The sequence below is a fragment of the Mytilus edulis genome, chromosome 7, assembly GCF_963676685.1.
Source record: "Mytilus edulis chromosome 7, xbMytEdul2.2, whole genome shotgun sequence".
Classification (NCBI taxonomy): Eukaryota; Metazoa; Mollusca; class Bivalvia; order Mytilida; family Mytilidae; genus Mytilus; species Mytilus edulis.
In genome coordinates this window covers 58,531,238-58,550,710 of record NC_092350.1, presented here as the reverse complement: position 1 = coordinate 58,550,710, position 19,473 = coordinate 58,531,238, and the positions used below count along the sequence as shown (strand labels likewise).

At 32.6% G+C, this 19,473-nt stretch overlaps 1 protein-coding gene across 1 annotated transcript; it reads right to left on the bottom strand.

Moving 5' to 3' along the window:
* Nucleotides 1-6,286: 6,286 nt before the first annotated feature.
* Nucleotides 6,287-19,102, bottom strand: LOC139483260 (uncharacterized). Its single transcript, XM_071267290.1, has 9 exons — nucleotides 19,006-19,102; nucleotides 14,958-15,119; nucleotides 14,272-14,433; nucleotides 13,579-13,668; nucleotides 12,217-12,384; nucleotides 10,961-11,085; nucleotides 9,692-9,857; nucleotides 7,389-7,619; nucleotides 6,287-6,718 (listed from the first exon to the last, which is right to left on the bottom strand). Exons 1-9 carry the CDS (start codon nucleotides 19,100-19,102, stop codon nucleotides 6,384-6,386), a joined length of 1,536 nt encoding a protein of 511 aa, XP_071123391.1. The 3' UTR covers nucleotides 6,287-6,383.
* Between the last annotated feature and the right edge of the window lie 371 nt (nucleotides 19,103-19,473).

The window sequence follows — 19,473 nt, the reverse complement described above, 5'->3', positions numbered from 1 at the left end:
TTGAGCTGCGTCGGATAGAAATCGACCTTATGCAAATGCACATATATTTTTACATGCATATAGTTTTGATTTATTTTGGAACAATCAATTACAAAAAGGGTGAATTTTGTTCTGTTTTGAAGGGTTCGAATATCAATTCAATTTTAAAATATTTATCGACTGCATATACATTTTTATTTTGTATTTTTCAACCCGAAAGAAATAATCTGAAGTATTAGTATTCATTTAAACAAGATGGTTTCTCTTCGATGTATCTCTATTTATGTAATACAGTCATTTTCTGAATTTAGGCATTTTGTAAAATTACTTAAAAAAGTAAGCATTTTGTAAAATCTATCAAGTTTAAGGCAATTTTTTTAAAGAATGAAATGTTCACATAAACAGAGTCATTGAATATATCAAGGGCAGATCAATTTTATTTTTATTTTTACTTGTGATAACTTGCTTAAGTTAAGCCCATGCTACAGCTGGGAATCAGTTTTGCTGTGCAGGTCGTATATACTGCATTTTTGGTGAATACATTGTATGTACATTAATTATTATGTATCTTGTAAATAGAGTGTAAATCTCTTTACGTTTAATTGATAAGAACTCTTTGGTATTTCCATTGAAGGCAAATGTATACATCAATAAATCTACAATGAATATGATGACATTTTTTTCAGAGGTGTCTTTATGATCAACAGATTGTATCTAGATCAAAACTATAACGATTTTTTCCTTCCATTTTTCCAATAAATTTCTCAAATCTTCATATAAATTTTATAAAAACAAAGGTTTAAGCTTTTTATTTATGATTTGAAAATAATATTAGATTCAAACGTTTGAAAATTATATTTTCATTTTCAGTTTAATTTTCTAATTTGAATTTTCTTATATTTTATATTTTCTAATATAAAAAAGAAGCTTTTTGTACAGTAAAAATCAGTTTTAGTCTGAATTGAAATAAGTTAGTCATAAATAACAGTCAAAATTCCATGAAATTTTATCAACTTAGACCAAAAGACAGTATCCAGAGCAACATTTTGAAAATTACTATTTCATTTGCCGTATTTTACTGATAAACCAAGCCTCCTTATTGTTTGGATAAGTTGATTATTTTATTTACACTTAACATTACAGACAATTTTGGGAAAATGTTTGATTGTTTCAAAGGCTATATATAGAAAGAGGCGTAAATCTCACCCTGCACTTCCTAAATCTAGAGAGGAAACACACCAATCATTAAAGAAGATTAATATTCAGTCAAATAAATTTGAAAATTTTGTGCAGTTTAATGATGAACAAACTGGTATAATTATTCTTACGTGTCCAACCAATCTTGAATGTTTATGCAGTGTGCCGGAAATTTTTATGGATGGTACTTACAAATATTGCCCAAAGTTCTTTAAACAGTTATATACTATTCATGGCTATAACAAAGGAAATTATGTCCCTCTTGTATTCTGCTTACTTCCTGGAAAGTCTGAAGAAATTTACGTGAATTGCTTTTCCTCAATTGTCAAGCTATGTTCCGATCAAGGTCACACACTTCAACCGAAAGCAGTACACGTCGATTTTGAAGAACGGGTAATGAAAGTTATGAAGGATTTTTTCCCGTCTATAGAGATCAAATGCTGTAGGTTTCACTTAGGCCAAGCCTGGTGGCGAAAAATCCAGAAAGTTGGACTTAGTCAACAATACAAAGAGCTTGATTCAGACATTAGTAAATGGCTTAAAGGGATTTTTGGGATAGCCTTTTTAGCTCCAGACGAAGTAGCCGACTGTTTCGTAGAAGATTTTATGGCCGTTGTACCTAACGACAAGCCTTGTATAGAATTTGCAGATTACCTGACTGATACTTATATAACAGATGAATCGTTATTTCCCCCTCATCTCTGGGCCGAAGTTCCATCCTCGTTAAAACGTACTAACAATGGGCCCGAATCATTTCATGCCCATTATAACGAGCAGTTCTATCACAGTCATCCATCAATTTATATTTTCCTTGACACTATTATCAAATTGCAATCTGTGACTTACATAAAAATTCGGAGTTTGAACATTGATGCACCGCAGAGCCGAACAGAAAAGGAGAAGGAACAGAATCTCCGGGATTTGCATTCGAAATACTGCCAGCAGGAAATTACGAGGGATTTTTATGTCAGAAGCCTGGGATATAAGTTCCAAGCCCGAACAGACTTGTAAATAATGCCGTTGCCGAGTTTTATGTTTTATGACAGTGCTTTGTTTTTAGTGCTTTGTTTACAATTAAAAGATGTTTTAATCTTTTTGTTGGTAAACTCCTGTTTTATGACTGTGCTTTGTTTTTAGTGCTTTGTTTTTTACAATTAAAATATGTTTTAATCTTTTTGTTGGTAAACTCCTCATTTAATGAACTATATTCGTAAGAAAATGTGGTATGATTGCCAATAAGACAATTCTCTATCCAAGACTTGTTTTCGCTCAAATGTCCTACGCTTATTCTTATTTTCGCTCAAATGTCCTAAAATTTAGGCGCTCAAATGTCCTATACTTTGGCGCTCAAACGTCCTTTTTTTTTCGCTCAAATGTCCTGTCAATGCGCTCAAATGTCCATTGCCGAACATTTTGCACCTGTACCGAGTCAAGAGCCTCTTTGTAAATATTGTATGAATTTTAAGTTTAGTTCATTTGTATGGTCTCCATAATCACAGGTCTAATACACTTTTTTTAGTTAAGGGGCCAGCTGAAACACGCCTTAGACTGCGGGATTTTAACGCTGAATTGAAGACACATTGATGGCCTTAGATTATTTTTTTGCTCTTTGATCGGGTTGTTGTCTCTTTGACACATTCCTCATTTCCATTGTCAATATTAAACATTGATTTGTTTTAGCTGAAATAAATACTTTATTTTTGTATACCCTGTTTTAAAAATGAAAGCAAACGATGTTCATCTTATAAGATTAACATATTTTTTATTTTTTATATTGTTTTTGGCAATTAGAAAACAAAACTTTAATCTGGTCATTACTTTTTATATCATTTGTACTAATCTCATTTATAGACACTAACTACATTATACTGTGTGCCATTACATTTATCTAATATTTGTAAAAGTACAGTTTCTGTTTAATATTTGATCTATTTACATATACTTATAAAAAAAAATATTTTTGGTGATATGTTTCGTGTTATTTCTCTTTTTGCTTTGTTTTGTTATATTTTATAGTCATATATGAAAGAAAAAAAAAAGAAAAAAAGAAAAAAAAAACGATGGAAGTTAGACACGACACACTAAAAGTACTATTACAACTTAAGACACCGTTCTGGTGCTCAAATGAAGAATCGGTCAATGCAAGAAGTAAAATAAAACAAAACTCCAAGGAAATTTCAAGACAAAAAGTCCGAATTCAAATGGCAAAGACTAAAGCTCGAACTAATCAAACGAATGGATAACAACTGGTATATGCTTGACTTGATATCAGCATTCGTTTATGTAGAAATGTTTGATAGATAGCTTAATCTCTCACTTGAAAATTAGCATTCAGTGATGTTGCAATTTAGGAACAAGGATTAAATTGTGACTAATCCAATATGAACATTCCAGTGGTCTTCAACATATGTCATAACGATCAACCTAATAACGATGGCGTTTGTGAACTTTTTAAACTTTCAAAGACATTATTTAACTTTGCCCCTTGAAACCCTTAGTTCAAGGACTATGTTGTAAAAGAGGGGAAGAGAGTTACTACATGGACATTGAAACTTGTACGTAGAAGATAAACACACAATGCCATGGCTAAAGAAAACACCAATAGACAAACAATCTAAATAATAAGCAAAACAAACCCCGCCAAAAACTGAGGGTGATCGTATGTGCTCAGAATGGGAAACATATCTTGCTTTAAATGTTGCACCCGTCGTGTTGCGCATGTTATTACCAACCCGGTAATAAGTCGAATTCAGCAGGTCACAATCAGAAAAGGTACGGGTTGTCCGTACGACATTACGAGCATAACCGTTATTATCTGTGAAACGGATATATCATAACGGTCAGCCAATTCGTGATAGCGTATATCAAACTAGCGATGGGATGACTTCAACCTCAGCACCAAGAACTCTTGGTTCGATAGCTTCCTTGAATGCAGCAAGTATTTACGAAGTGAATCATCAGTATTCTTTATATTTTTTAAGACATGCAAGTACAATGAGGTTGTAGTATCAACTCGGAGATAAAAACTGTGTGTGCACTGATTGTTGTTGCATAGACATATTTGAGTTCATTGTAGGATTTGCCAGATGTTGCCGTTTTTTTCTTAGAATACAAACCACGCTCGTACGAAATTTCAAGGCAAAGTCCTATCTAGTTCAAAAAAATGAAAATACATTTTGTGTTTAAGAAAATAAAAAAAACTTTAATGACGAAAACTTCTGATTTTTCGATTTATTGCATATTAACTAATACTCTGTTATATTATTTTGAATCATTGAACAGATAAATGGTCAGTGTAAATATAAATACCTTGTTAAAGATAACCTATCAGTAAATACGCTATTTAACAGGTTTTAGTTGTTAAATTCTGTATGCATTCATACCACAATGTCGTTTGACATATTCGCCACAATTTATATTCGTTATTTTTTCTCCTCGCGTAAGAAGCGAAATAATGGTGTTAGCTTGGAATTTTTATCTACAAGACGACGTATCTGCGAATTACTGTTTAAAAGAAATTACATTATTTAATAAAGAGAAACCAGGTTAAATGGGAAAAAATCAGCAGTACACATTGTCTATTTTGGCTTTGAGATAATCAGACTGATTTCCATACAGTGCAATGTATATGAATATGGTATCTTAGCTACATTTGGCAAAACCATTGGGAATTGTGGATCCTCATTTTTTAAAACTTTGTTCTTTCTTTGGTATTTGATTTTTTTTTTGTATTATTCGAGGGTCACTGATGAGTCATTTCTAGACAAAATAAGGGTGTGGCGAACAAAGTCGTAACCATAGTGTATCTTTGAATTATTTTAGTTGCACATTAAACGAAAAATACACACACAAAAATGACAAATTGGCTGCTACCCTTCATGTTAGAATGCCGCGACACACACAGTTATCTTATTTTATACTTTTTTAATTTGCATAAGTGCATAAATGACAAATAGACAACAGTTACAAATATAAAATGATTTGAAAACAAGAAAACAAATTATTGTATAAATCTGTATCCCTTATCAAGGGAAAATTTTGAGGATATTATGAAAGGGACACGCTACAATGATCTCTGACACACAAATCAGAATTCCTCCTACTCACTGTTATCCAACACAATTTGGCACAACTCAAGATATGTATTTTGCCTTTTTTAAAATCCTATATCCCTGTTTTAAAAAAAATAAAATATTTTTAAAAAACTTGAACCACGCACTATATTCATATATTGGAAATCTTTTTTTGGTTACAATGATTATAGCAATTTGACAAACACTTATATGGATCCTTGAGATAGATGCATAATGTTCCTTATCACCTTGTAGTGTGATGTACATTTAAAAAAAATCTTTCAACTGAAACTAAAAAGTAAAATAACAAAAATACCGAACTGCAAGGGAAATCCAAAAATAAAGGTTTGTTTTATAAAATGGCTAAATCAAAAGCTCAACACCATCAAACGAATGGAAAACAACTGTCATATTCCTAACTTAGTACTGACATTTTCGTATGCAAAAACGTTCGATTAAACCTGGTCTTCTAACTAGCAAATTTCACCTCGCACTTGTAAGGCTGTCGAATTACATTGTTTTCTCTTATTTAGACATTACATAGAATATCTGAAAATTCTTGATATATCACGTTAGCAAGATCATTAACGTACGTGTACTGTGAATTCTTTATTATTAGCTGAATACCAACTTTTCGTGGATTTCGTGACTACAGGTGAACCACGAAATTAAATGTTCATGGAATAACAAATATGACATTGATTTGAATGCAGACTTCAGCAAAACCACGAAATTTGATATCCACGAACAGGTAAGTTTTCCTTAATCCACGAAAATTGGTACACCCGAAAATAAATGAATCCCCAGTAATACATTACATTCAAATTGGTAATTGGTCAGCAAAGACTATACCAATTTTTTCGTACGTACAGATAAAACTTGTATCATTACGTTAATTTCCTATGAACATTATGCAGACGTCTGACAATTCACATTTCGCTTGTGTGTTTTTCTTGAGGGTGACTTATAATATAAAAAAAATGTCACAAACACAAAGGGAGTATTTCACATTAAGTAATATATATAAAAAGGCGATATATAGTTACTTCTTTCATATTCCATGGATAGTTACCATGGTTACAGATATAATTCAAACGATATATATTGCACGGAAGGTAAAGCATTAAAGAATCGTTAAAAATCTATAATTGGTTTTTCAAATTCTTTCACTCTAATCTGTCTTGGAATGAATTCACCATTGGATTTTCCTTTAAAAAAGAATGGATTCCTTGACATTGTTTTAGTCTTCGGTGCTTTTGAATGATGTTCAACAACTTCCGGATCCGCGTCTTTTGATTTCTTGAGAGTTTCCACCTTCCGCTTTTTCCTTTTTCTTGCGAAGACTAAGAGGCATATAAATAGTGTCATAATAGTCAAAACAGCCGCTGCAACAAGTATCCACCAAGGCCAATACAAATCTCGTAGCTTTTCCCAGAAACTGGAATTTGAAGACGAGACTGATGCATTACCTTCAATAAAAAATGTTCAAATAGTGAAGAAGATCATTACGTCAAGATTTTTTTCTGTGAGTCATAATAAATTAAAGTGCAGGAACAATTCATTAAGTTGTGGTTATTTTGCATATTAAAGTCATTTATAAATGACAGATATCACTGTTACAGAGAACACTTGTTTGAATTGCTTGACTTTTGTCATTTTAGTCTTTTAAAGCTTGCTGTTCTTCATAGCAATCATATTACGCACATCTTCCTTATTTTATACGCAAGCAGATGAGCTGCTGTATCGTGAAAGAAAGAAAATTAGATCAAACAGTCTTAATTATTCATTACTAATACACTTTACATTCGTGGAAAAACAAGTGTTGGGACAATCTGAGTTATGTTTTCGGGCTCCAATAACAAGAGTTTTGAAGATACGCGGTCTCACAGCTTCAAATTGATTCCATCAAAAAGAAAAAATTATCGTATGTTCCCCAAGTTTTGTCTTTGTTTTTCTGACATTCTGGTATTAACTGGTTGATATCTTAATTCAAAAGTGTTCAGTGTTAAAAGCGTGTCTAATTAAAACGCAATCTTTTAATTTGTACATGTATTTGAAAATTGAACACTCAGCAGGTACATGTACTATACAATATGATAATAAGAACATATGAAACAATACACGAAAATCAGTGTTTACCTGTACTATTACCAGTTGTCACAACAGACCCAGTAGAAACAGTGCTAGCAACAGCTGCTTCTGTAGTTGTAGCAGTAGTTGTTGTTGTTGATTGCGTTACTGCCACTACATTTGTTGTCGTGGCTTCAGTAGTTGTGGTTGTTACTGAATCAATTGTTGTCTGTCCTATTGTTGTATCGATTGTTGTCATGGAATCTGTAGTTACGTCTGTTGCGGCTTCTTGTGTTGTCCCTACAAGTTATAGCAAAGTTATTGTTAGTACTAGTCATTTTAAGGACGAGTTACAGTAAATGGGCTATGTCGCAGATTTCAGTAAAATTTGGCATCTGGCTCGATGAACTACAACTGAAAATCGATAAAAAAAATAATGCATTTATCTCATTTATCATTTGAAATATTACTGGTTAAAAGCTTTTAAAATGGTGGAAATTTCTATACAAAGCATATAAAATCAGCGAAAAACCTTCTCAAAGTTGTTTCATAATCTTCAAAAAGTATATGTTGTTGATACATGTACATACATTTCCGTTATAATGCTGCTAACAAAGAGAGAGTCACCGACTTCGTTTGTACGGTATACATAATTCAAAGTTTGTTTTGTGAAAATATCCTACCAAACGTCGAAATAATGGTAACGGCATCACGTTGTATGTTGTTAATTAAGGTAACACATTGATTAAAGACAAAAAAACTCTAGGTCGGTGACCATATGATTATGTTTTATCATTAACACAGAAATTTAAGTGTCAATAACATACAGGTTTTATTTTTAAAAGTCTACGGAGTAGAAGTTAGAGATTCATGATTTTAAGACATATATTATAAAATTCGTGTTGCTAGGTCTTTAGTTTTGTATGATGTGGCTTGTGTACTATTATTTTTCTGTTTGTATTTTTATTTTTTAGCCATGATGTGTCAGTTTATTTCGATGTATGAGTTTGACTGTCCCTCTTGTATCTTTCTTCACTCTTTTTGAAAGCTTTTTGTCAATTTTATGTGCGTTCTATACAAATATTCATCCATATTAAAAGAAGTTAATCTGTAATATTTCAAGATTGTAAGCAAAATTTTAGAAAAGTCTGGTACATAGCTCATTTACTTTTCCTTGACCGTAATTTGTTAAAAACGTCAAACTGAAACACATCGTAGACATCAAATCAGTCTGATCTTAGATCACTTTGGTTATTCTTTTCTTGTTCGTTTTGGTCATATAGCGTGTCACGATCACGGTTAACAATACTTTCTTGGTTTTCAAATTAATGTCCTGAGGTTAAGCGTTCCTTGTGAATATTCATGATGGAAAGTGCTTTGGACGAACCAATTAAAGTATCATTTACGTTTGATATGTCTAACAATAAATATTTATATATATTACAAACCTGATCCACAATTTTGTTATCCTCAAAATCAATGATGTAATGTTTTACTTGGAATTGAAACTTTTATTTAATGTCATTTTTTTTTTTATATAAAAAGCTTATTTGATAAAAAAAACATCTTGTCTTTCAAAAATTTCTTTTGTACATGCCTAATGCAGATAAATTCCGAAAATCCATATCAAAGCATCAAAAAATAAAATGAATTGTTTACCAATGGATCGTTACTCCTAGATGTTAAACCATTGTCGTGACGTCAAAATATTTATTTACCGTGCAATCATCCGGGCTCATGGTTTCTTTTTCAAGAATCAACACTTATTCATTGTATCTATACTACTTAGTCTTTGAGGGTGTTATCAGCCCTGATTTGAGTGCGTCGCTAATTACATCATTTACAATAGACATATTCTAAATATTTTACTGATCAATACAGAAATTACATAAGAACCTCGGGTAAAGATGACCTAAAATGGTGTCGGCCGTTCATGCAAAAGCAAGTATGCAATAGGCAATCCTCGGGTGAATCCGATACTCTTCTGTCAGATGAAGGTGCGAAATCTGCCGAGATGTGACGAATGAGCAAGTATGTTACATTGCTTCTCATGTATTTTTGTGTCTTATACTCTCGCATATTTAGTTTCAGTGTATCTGAGTCAGGTGAATCTAAAGCGTTTAACACTTTATATTTTATTCATTTGCTTGTTCTTGCTTTATTTTATTTGTGTGGGTTTTTCCCCCGTCTATTATAGGAAATTGGCGGTTACATGTATATCTAGACAAGAAAATGGTATGATACATGTACTTATATTTTTACGAATGTATATACTTTTGTATTATCTTTATTTTATACTTTCTGTTTTTTTATCATATATAACAAACTTGAAAACCATATCATATCTTTTTTTTATATTTGACTATACATACATGGGTTAACAGGAGTGAAATACATCCTAACATATTTCGTGGCTCCAGATTCATAGTAGTATTCATTATCCTTCGTAGCGTCACAGAATACAGGAAAAAATGTATCTTCACTCATTGATAGGTAAAGAGATATAGTAATTGCTCCATCTGATCCAACCTTATATCGCTAAAACAGACGTAAACATTTTTATATAAGAATTTGCCCATACCTAAATTCACAGTTTTTTTCAATGCTTCGGGGGTACCTATATTCGATGATTATGCTACATAGTGATGCCGACTCTCAAACCGTAGAATACAATAAATTGCTATGTAAATTATTCTTTGCAGTTTAGCTGCTCGACAAAAGAAGCTATAATGATATTCCTTGTTTTTAACTTGTATTGAAAAAAGTTCAATATTGTACCAGCTTATATTGCCCTTCCACAGATGTCTATACAATTATAAGATTGACAATACATACTAGAGATCATTTTTTTTAAATATGTTACAAGCCAATAAAAACTATTTTATATTTTATTTTTCATTTCAACATAGATGATTCGATACGAAACTATGAAATTTCTGCCGATTAGCATTCATATTAATTAAATGATTTTTTTTAGTTGTTATTAATTTTTACATTCGTATGAACATTTGAAATAAGCCTCTCAATTGAATATTACTATATACATGGTAAACCTGACAAGTACGAGTACCTATTTTTATTAAGGTAGATCCTAAGTATAGACGTTTTGAGACAGAATTGTCTTATACTTTGCCAAAATGAAGATCTAACTATGCTGTTTCCAAAAATATAATAACAAATATGGGTCAACGTGCTATTTTTCAAGCTATGAGTCGTTGAAAATTGCCTCAATTTAGTAAGATGGTTTATGAAAAAACACATGTGTTTGCAAAAAAACAAATATATGAGAGAGAATTTTGAAATAAATGTTGAGAAAAAAGGTTTTATTTTATGTTTTAAGAAAATAAAAATAAAAAATGGTGTCACCGAACTTGTTTTCTTGCTACAAGTAGAAATAAAAAATTTACCTATTAGTCCAGTATATTTTTTTTACAAAAAGAGTTATCTCCCCTCAAAAAGCTCATTTACAAAAATGATCATCAAAACAACAAAAACTGATATTTACAGTTTAATTTAAATAAACAGTAGAACTATTAAACTGCAAATATGTCTCCACATTTGCAAATTTGAGCAAATAACTAGACTGATTTTGTACTGTGATTGTAAAATCCAAGATGGCGGTGTACCATCATTAAACTTACCCCACAATACGGCCAGGGCGAAGAATCATACATTTCCATTACTATAAAATCCCCACGTGATGGTGTATCTCTGCTCTCCGCAGACCAGGAACCGAGACAGTTAAATGCTCCATAGAATGGATTAGCTGAAAAATAGCATGTTCTGTTGGTTTTATGGTTAGTTTCTGCGACTGGTACCATCTATCCTGATTACTTTTTCGATTTTATACAATAATCAAGAAATTCAATGAATACGATATTGGTTTGCCCTTTTGTTAGTTTTTTTTTCTCTACTTGATAATGAATTAGTTTCGAATGAATTATAAATTAATGAAAGGAGATACCAGGTATGCGTATAAGTGAATTATTGCGACAGAAATCTAACAATATAGGAAAAGTAATATGTTATCATATTTACTCAGCATCATCGTTCATTGTTTGATTGGTGGTGTTTTACAGCACCTTCTGCATTCATTGCTAAAACTTATTGATCAGTTTTAACTGACGGAGATAGCCGAGGTGCTCGCAAAGAGCCGACGGCATTCGGCAGAAAACCGGAAAATTCTTGTAAATTAAGTTCGGTGTCGAACACACCTGCAACGTGCGGAATTCGAATTCATACGTTTGTTGCAGACAAACTAGTGATACTGACACCATAATCGTCATAAATTCATTTTAAACCATCAAAACCTTGCTCATTATTGAAGCCTGGACGGTGACCTATAGTTGTTAATTTATTTGTCATTTTGTCTCTTGTGGAGAGTTGTCTCATTGTCAACCATGCCACATCTTCTTTCTTATAAGTATGTTGACAACATATGCAAATACTGATCTGTGTTCAATAAAAAGAAATTAGGTATTAAATTTAACCATGAAGACACATTGAATCAAGACATCCAAAGACCAACTAATTATCTATCAAACCAGCCTCATCTATCAGTAGGGTTACATATGCTCACTACCCCTAATCTACTTTCCTCCTCCTTAATATCAGACGTAAATCGGTTTAAAAACATGTGCAGTATATTTCCATTTTCACCACCCACCTCATTCTCCAATTACCACCTACCTATCACCCGCTTCTCTCCCCTGATTGCCACCGCTTGGTCCTTCGCCTCTGTCCACTCTCTTTATCATGAAAATACTCATTGTTCTACAATTTCGGTGGCATATGAGAATATAACGCTATAAAACTATTTTGATACAGAAAGATATAAGATATTTATGTACATGTTAATAAGTATTCAAATAGTTTTTCTAAATATTATATGCATTACCGTTAGATACCAAGTTAAAATCGTAGCAACTCTTTAAAGCAATGCTAGTATCTGAGATTGGAGCCACCGATGATTGGCTACTGGAACAATAATCGGCATTACCGCCACTACTGAATGTGAAGTAATAAGTCTCAAAGGAAAACGGACAATTCACGTACTGATAATTATCTGAAATAAAAGAATACAGTTTGTTTAAACATATGTTATTGTCTAAATATACTATTACATTGGATACAATTTATAGCAACTTAAAATAATCCTCTCTTAATAAGTACAATATAATACAGTCAGGACAATACCCCCCCCCCCCCCCCCCCCCCCCAAACCCTTTCAAAACAAAAATCGATTCGTCTTCTTTTTGGGTTATGGAACAGTGTGGTACAATTTCATAGAGATCTGTCTCTCTTAACTCAAGTTCTTATCTTGAAACAAAATAGCTTCCGAGACAACATCGCCATGCCAATTTACAGCAGTACATTTTTGAGGTCGTACAAAAATCTTAAGAATTTGTATCGGTTTTACAAAAGATTTATTTAAGATTTCCAAAGGATAATAATATTTACATACAATTTATTTTTTGATTAATGATAACCATACTAATTTCTTGATTTGGATTTTTATATTTTTACCCGAGACGTATTCAAGAGCCTGTGAAGAGCCATGTCGAACACTTTAGCGTTTTTTTGTATTTTTTCCTGTACCGTTTCGATATAAGTGATAATTTCTAAATATACTATCTTAAGACACACATTTTGAGTAAACACAAGATAAACGTCACTCTGATCATAAAAATAAAAACTGAATCACTTAGAGGGTCATTCCGGGTACTCTAACTCAAGAACACCACAAGGATATTTTGTCCTAAAACTCTATTTTACTGAATGCTCCGAAAAAACACAGACAATGTAGAGAAAATGGCAAAAACTAGAGTATACCTGGTGCTTAAATAAACAAATATAGAATATAAGTTATAGAGAACAAGAATGTGTCAACAGTACGCGGATGCCCAATCGCACTACCATTTTCTATGTTCAGTGGACCGTGAAATGGGGGTCCAATCTCTAATTTGGTATTAAAATTAGAAAGCTCATATTATAGAGAACATGCATACTAAGTTTCAAGTTGATTGGACTTCAAATTCATCAAAAACTACCTTGACCAAAAACTTTAACCTAAAGCGGGACAGACGGGCGAACGAACGAAAAACGGACGGACGAACGTACGCACCGACCAGAACACAAAAGGCTCATAAATGGGGCATACAAATTACCCAACACATTAAATAATGTATAAATGAAGGACACGGTCACCCCGTTCTAGACCCTCATAGAAACGGATAACAATTATTCTTATCAAACTTACATTTTGTCAGAGCGAAACTCGACGTTGATGAAGTAAATCTTGAAGCACAAGTTGAAGCAGCCGCTAATACACCTGTGCCTCCTAGATCCTCTGTAAATTATATAAGACCAAATGAAAAAAAAAAAGAAGAGGAAAACAAATGAATCATGCAAACGTTATGTCGTGTTTAAAAGAAATCACACATTTTAAGATATTATAAACAAAACTGACATTTTTTGGATATGGTTCTTTTAAATTTATTTCATATATGTAGTACAATTTTAAATGCATGCAAATGTTATCGTATTTAGAATATCAATACAAAGTACTAAAACATTGGACTCTTGACTTCTCTAAAATCGAGTTCACTTTGCGTATTGTTATGGTTTTTTTTTTGTGTTTCTCAAAATTGGCTAGAGGTATAGGGGGAGGGTTGAGATCTAACAAAACATGTTAATCTTAATCCAGTCATTGTTTGCAACTGTCCTTAGTCAGGAACCTCTAGCCTTTGTTATATATAGTCGTGTAGTTTTTTTTTCATTTTTTGTTTGTTCATTAATGTTTAGTGTGGTAAGAAGTACTAGTAACGAAAAATAATTATATTAGGCGCATCTAAAATCACGGATTGTCGATGAAAGTTCCAAAGGTTGAATACTTCTCTGTACGTGTTCATTAAAAGCAGTGTAAACAATCGTAATGAGTAAAATATCGTACCATAGTATTCCCTTATAACACTGTCGAACTGTTTGAAAGCTTGACATAACTGTCGACTGGAAGTATCAGTACTGTAAATATGGGTTCCACTGTAAAGCATCAAGTAATAATAATAACCAGTTGACGGGTCGTAATACTCGTCCTCACAAGTTGGTGATGAACCTGTAAAATAATGATAAACAAATATGTTTTTTACTGTTAAACATTAGCCATTTTCCTTCACCGAAAAACTATGCGTGCCTTAGTGACGTCATTTACCAGAAGAGGGGATCACCTGTATCCATGCACTATTAATGTTTATCAAGCGTCTTGCTGTTCGTTATTGTGCAGGATAAAAAAAAGAAGACACATATCACTCCACAATTACTAGCAAGAAAACGACGGATTTAAAATCAAGAATCCATTACCGAAGGTGAAGTGTGGTGTCCCAAAACATCAAGGCTGTTCCAGCTTAAGTATTGTCACCCATTGGGGTGAATTGGGGTAAATAAAAATTAAATCACATGTACCCTATTGAAGAAGCAAAAGAAAGAAGAAAAAACTACCACCCCCTTTTGAAGTTTACTGGTTGTTCCCTGACTAACGATAGTTGCCTCAGAAATAAGTAGGACGAATTAACAAGTAATTGGCCTAAAAACCAATACATTTCTTTTTTTCACACTGAAAAAGGATTTTTTTATACTAACCATATGCAGAACTATCCGATGTTTGATAATCTGTAATGGTATAACTAGATGTAAATTGTCGTTTGATAGCCTCTGTTACAAACCAATATGTGACGCCTGATGTGGCTGTTGTCCATTCTGCTGGAAATCCACTTCCGGTGCAGGCTGAAAACACTGTTTTTCCTGAAAATAGAATGGCAAACAAACTTTTCAGTTGTAATTAAAAGTGTATTAGTAACTTATCTAATGGAAAGGGGAGAATTAAATTCTAAGAATCGGTTCAAGGGTGTAAAAGTTAATTTTTTTTTACTCATCTTTAATACTAGGTGTCTAAATGGAGTATTTGTGTCATTCTCAAACGTTACTGTACCTTACATAATAACTAGAACACACCCGCGAAATCTCGGGCATTCAGAGCGTAGTTTAAAGTATGTAAAGTGTTGTTGGAAGAATTTTGTAAAATACTGAATGACTGAAGTGCCCCAAGTGAAAAAAGAAGTTCACTTGGGACTCGTATGGATAGTAAAAAAGTTATTGCAATCGACTAGCAATGGATTGTTGAGACTTGATATATGTTCATACATTGTAGAAAATTGAAAATAAATAAAAAAACACCAAACAATTTTTTTTTAGTGAGGTCCAAAAAAGGGGGGTCCATGTCCCAAATACCTGTGGAAAATGATAGCAGATAAAATTCTGAAAATACACTTTATTCGTAGTATATGTATGTTCAAAGTATACAGAAAACGCAAACCGGAAGTCTAATCTGACCTAAAATTTCGTCCAATGACGGGACCATATCCGGATGCCTTTTTTCTCGGTTTTTCTCCCAAAATAACTCAATCTGAATAATCATATAAATGGATGACAAATGCGACTATGCACTGTACCTATAGGACACAGAGGCGTGTTGATTAATTTATTGTGGAAAGAAGAGAAGCGACACCCAAAATGAGGTCTTCTCGTTTAATAGTATAGATAGATATTTTGATTAAGTAGTCTTTAATTTCTCTACAGCTTTATCATGATAGATTTGAACAAAACATTTATTTATTTGCAATCAAAATATTTTAATCAAAATATTTTTAAAAAATGTTTGAGAAATATGAAAAACTGTAAGAATAGAATACCATTTACTAATTCGGAGCCTTAAGTTATTGTACTATGATTGTACACTTACATTTTGACAATCCAGCTGGCAACCTGGTTGAATAGGAAATATGAAAACGGTACATAAACGTATATGTCCATAAAATTTCACAAATGAATTGAGATACAGAAAGACACATATATACAAAAAAAACCAATTCTGATTAAATGACCTCAGGTCAGGTACTTTCGGATGTTGATCCTTTGAACACCCGCCAGACGACAGATCAATTATATGGTAAAAGAGGGGCAAAATTTGCCAGAGGGACAGTCAAACTCATAGATCGAAAATAAACTGACAACGCAATGACTAACAAAGAAAAAGACAAACAGACAAAATAATAGTACTCAAGACACAACATAGAAAACTAAGAACTAAGCAACACGAACCAACCAAAAACTGGGGGTGATCTCAAGTGCTCCGGAAGGGTAAGTATATCCTGCTCCACATGTGGCACCCGTCGCGTTGTTCCTGTTATAACAAACCCGGTAATATTAGTTACATAGTGTGTTAGTGACCTAATACGGTATATATGGGGTCAGTAAATTCCATATGGGGTGAGAGCGAAGCTCGAATCCCCATATGGAATTTACTGACCCCATATATACCGTATTACGTCACTAGCACACTATGTAACGAATTTATCTTACCGACTATCTTAACGTGTGAAATTAAGACTAGTGATTCTCAAAATGAGCAAGTCTTCAATACTGTTAGCACTAAGAAAATACTTCCATTGATCCTATCGTTATGCCAACAATAACGACTTGTAAGGTTTAAATGTGTTTTATGAATTTATTTCAATCTTAATGATCAATTTCTTCGTCTGTTGGAATTTTTAAGATTTTTTCTCAGTACCGTTTTGTTTTTTATAAAGGGACATAACACCATTACTAACCGTGTATGAAATAAGCCCCGCCCCATTCTTACCTAATAAGGCATATAAAGGGACGTAACTCATCTACTAACCGTGTATGAGATAAGCCCCGCCTCCCTACTAACCTAATATCAAATATACACGGTTTGCACGCGGACGCTTTTAACCAATCATATTCCTGGAAATGTATAGGAGGTAAGATAAAAAGTCTTATTCAGTAGGTCACATTCGTGAAAAGGGAAGGGGATTGTAGTTCACAAAACAAACAAATATCGAAGTTTATATAAAGGGATATTTCAAGGTAATTTTGTCTTTCTTTATTCTAAACGTCATCTGAAGGTCAAACAATGTCAATACCCTTTACTTTATTGTATTCTGTTTGAATAGCCACTAGCTTATAGTTTATGCGTAAACACAATTATTTTATTTATTGTTATTACATGTTTTTGCCTTTTGTTAAAATATGATAATTTATGAACATATTACCCCTTATCAATCTCTGTTATCAAGAAAAATCAGCAATTAAATGACAAGGAGAAATATAAATGCCCCCCCCCCCCCGAAAAAAACAAAAAACAAAACACCATTTTTTTCCGTGGAATTTGTATCATTATCATACATTTGTATTTATCGATTCGTTACAAAGATAATAAGACACATTGAAGCGGTTTGTGTGAATGTGTGCGCACGCGGGACTTCAATAGGTATATAATTAGGGGGAATGTTGAATGTTTAAACCTAATTAATCTTAAAGATGTGTTACAAGCTTAATATCTCCAAGTCAGCATTCAATTAATAACTTGTTACCTTTATGGCCAGTGACAAATATTCCATGCGTACTCAAAATGCGAATATTCGTCAAACTGACAATCTTCATGATAGATTGCATTTGACAAATGGGACGACCGGATGACATACATGTACATGTACAATATTTGATATGGAAAACAATTAGACCGTGAAACAATCCACCTACAGAAACATCGGAACGTAAAGTATGTGTCCCTTTGTCGACCAAACGTGACTGCGTAGTTATACATCCCCATTAGACAGACGAGCTAGGCCACTCTCCCAACGGAGTATTACTTTTAAGATGGAGAAAGTTGGACTTATTTTAAGTCCATGGTTAACTCGCTTGGTACATGTAAACATTTCACATTTACTTCAATGTTTGTCTTTTAAAATTGACAGTTTGTTATGACTTCTTGCTTTTCTTTTGAAGTGATTCCATATTAACGACAATCATGTGCATTGTACTTCAGAAATATTTAATGCTACTCTATTTTCAAAAAGGTTTATCAGTTAATTGTCTAGTCAATCGGGAATTAAAAACTAGTAAATCACTTGAGATTAAAAACTCATACAATTTAATGATTTCAATATTTTACAATTAATTTTTAAACTTCAAATATTGAGACTAGACGTCATAATTCATATACTTCTAACAAGTAGTTTTAGTTTGAATTGTATACCAAAAACGGCTTCTTTAAACTAATGTTGAGGAATAAAAAATATGCTTAATAAAACAAAATTACTGTGTGTTCTTGTGATTTATTTATTTTTCATCCGTTGTGTTCACAAAAAATAAGGCTTCTTCAAATTATTGTTTAATGCATACAAAATATGCTAACAAAATAACTGTTTGATTTTCTGATTTGTTTTTCTTTCATCCTTTGTGTCTATCAATAAGTGTCATTAAAGAATTGGTAACAGTACTTGTCTTTTTTTTTTTGCAAAATGCGAACCATATTATTTTACAATTTCTCAAGGTAATGAGTTTGATCAACATATTGTTTCTTCTTGGTTTCCTTTATGGGAATTTGTTTCATAAATACAACAAAATGAATATTACAAATGTCTCATGCTCTGTTTTTTTTACGTCGTTGGCTATATTGCATGATTCAAGGAACTTCGAGCACATAATGTCCATTTTTGGGCCCAACGATAGTTCAGGATGGAGGCCGGTGGTCAAATCCGTTGTTATCCCCTAATATACTCCTGCTGTTTATCAAATTATTTGCAATAGATGGACTTTGATATACCTGTTGGTGACCTTCTTCTGTTGTCTGTTCTTTGGTGTCGGGTTGTTGTCACTTTGACACATTCCCCATTCCCATTTTCAATTTTATTTGATATCATGCCTTCATAATCCCTGATTTTTTTAGCAGTTTAGTATTTTTTTTGTTTGTTTCTTAATTGTATAACGCAAACAAAGGTAAATGGGAAGGTTTCGTTGTTTTGAAGGTATTATGATATGAGATTTTTTTTGTTTTTGTTTCTTAACACAGACAAAGGTAAATGGGAAGGTTTCGTAGTTTTGAAGTTATTACGATATGAAATTTTTACTTGTTTTTGGAGAATTATTTCACAACTCGCCTAAACTCGGGATGTGTTGATCGTGCCGAAAGTTGCAAATGCTTTTCCGTAATTCCTTTTGGCGTTAATCATTATTTTTTTGAATATGGATATTCGGTTATACAAATAACTTTAGTGACAAAGGACGCAAATAT

What these genes read in the sequence shown, in the direction of transcription:
- LOC139483260 (XM_071267290.1), bottom strand. Translation starts at nt 19,102, where the DNA reads ATGATATCAAATAAAATTGAAAATGGGAATGGGGAATGTGTCAAAGTG. An exon ending in TGTTATAAGGGAATACTATG is followed by an intron (nt 13,669 to 14,271) that starts GTACGATATTTT and finishes TATAATTTACAG; the next exon opens with AGGATCTAGGAGGCACAGGT. An exon ending in GACAACTGGTAATAGTACAG is followed by an intron (nt 6,719 to 7,388) that starts GTAAACACTGAT and finishes TTTTTATTGAAG; the next exon opens with GTAATGCATCAGTCTCGTCT.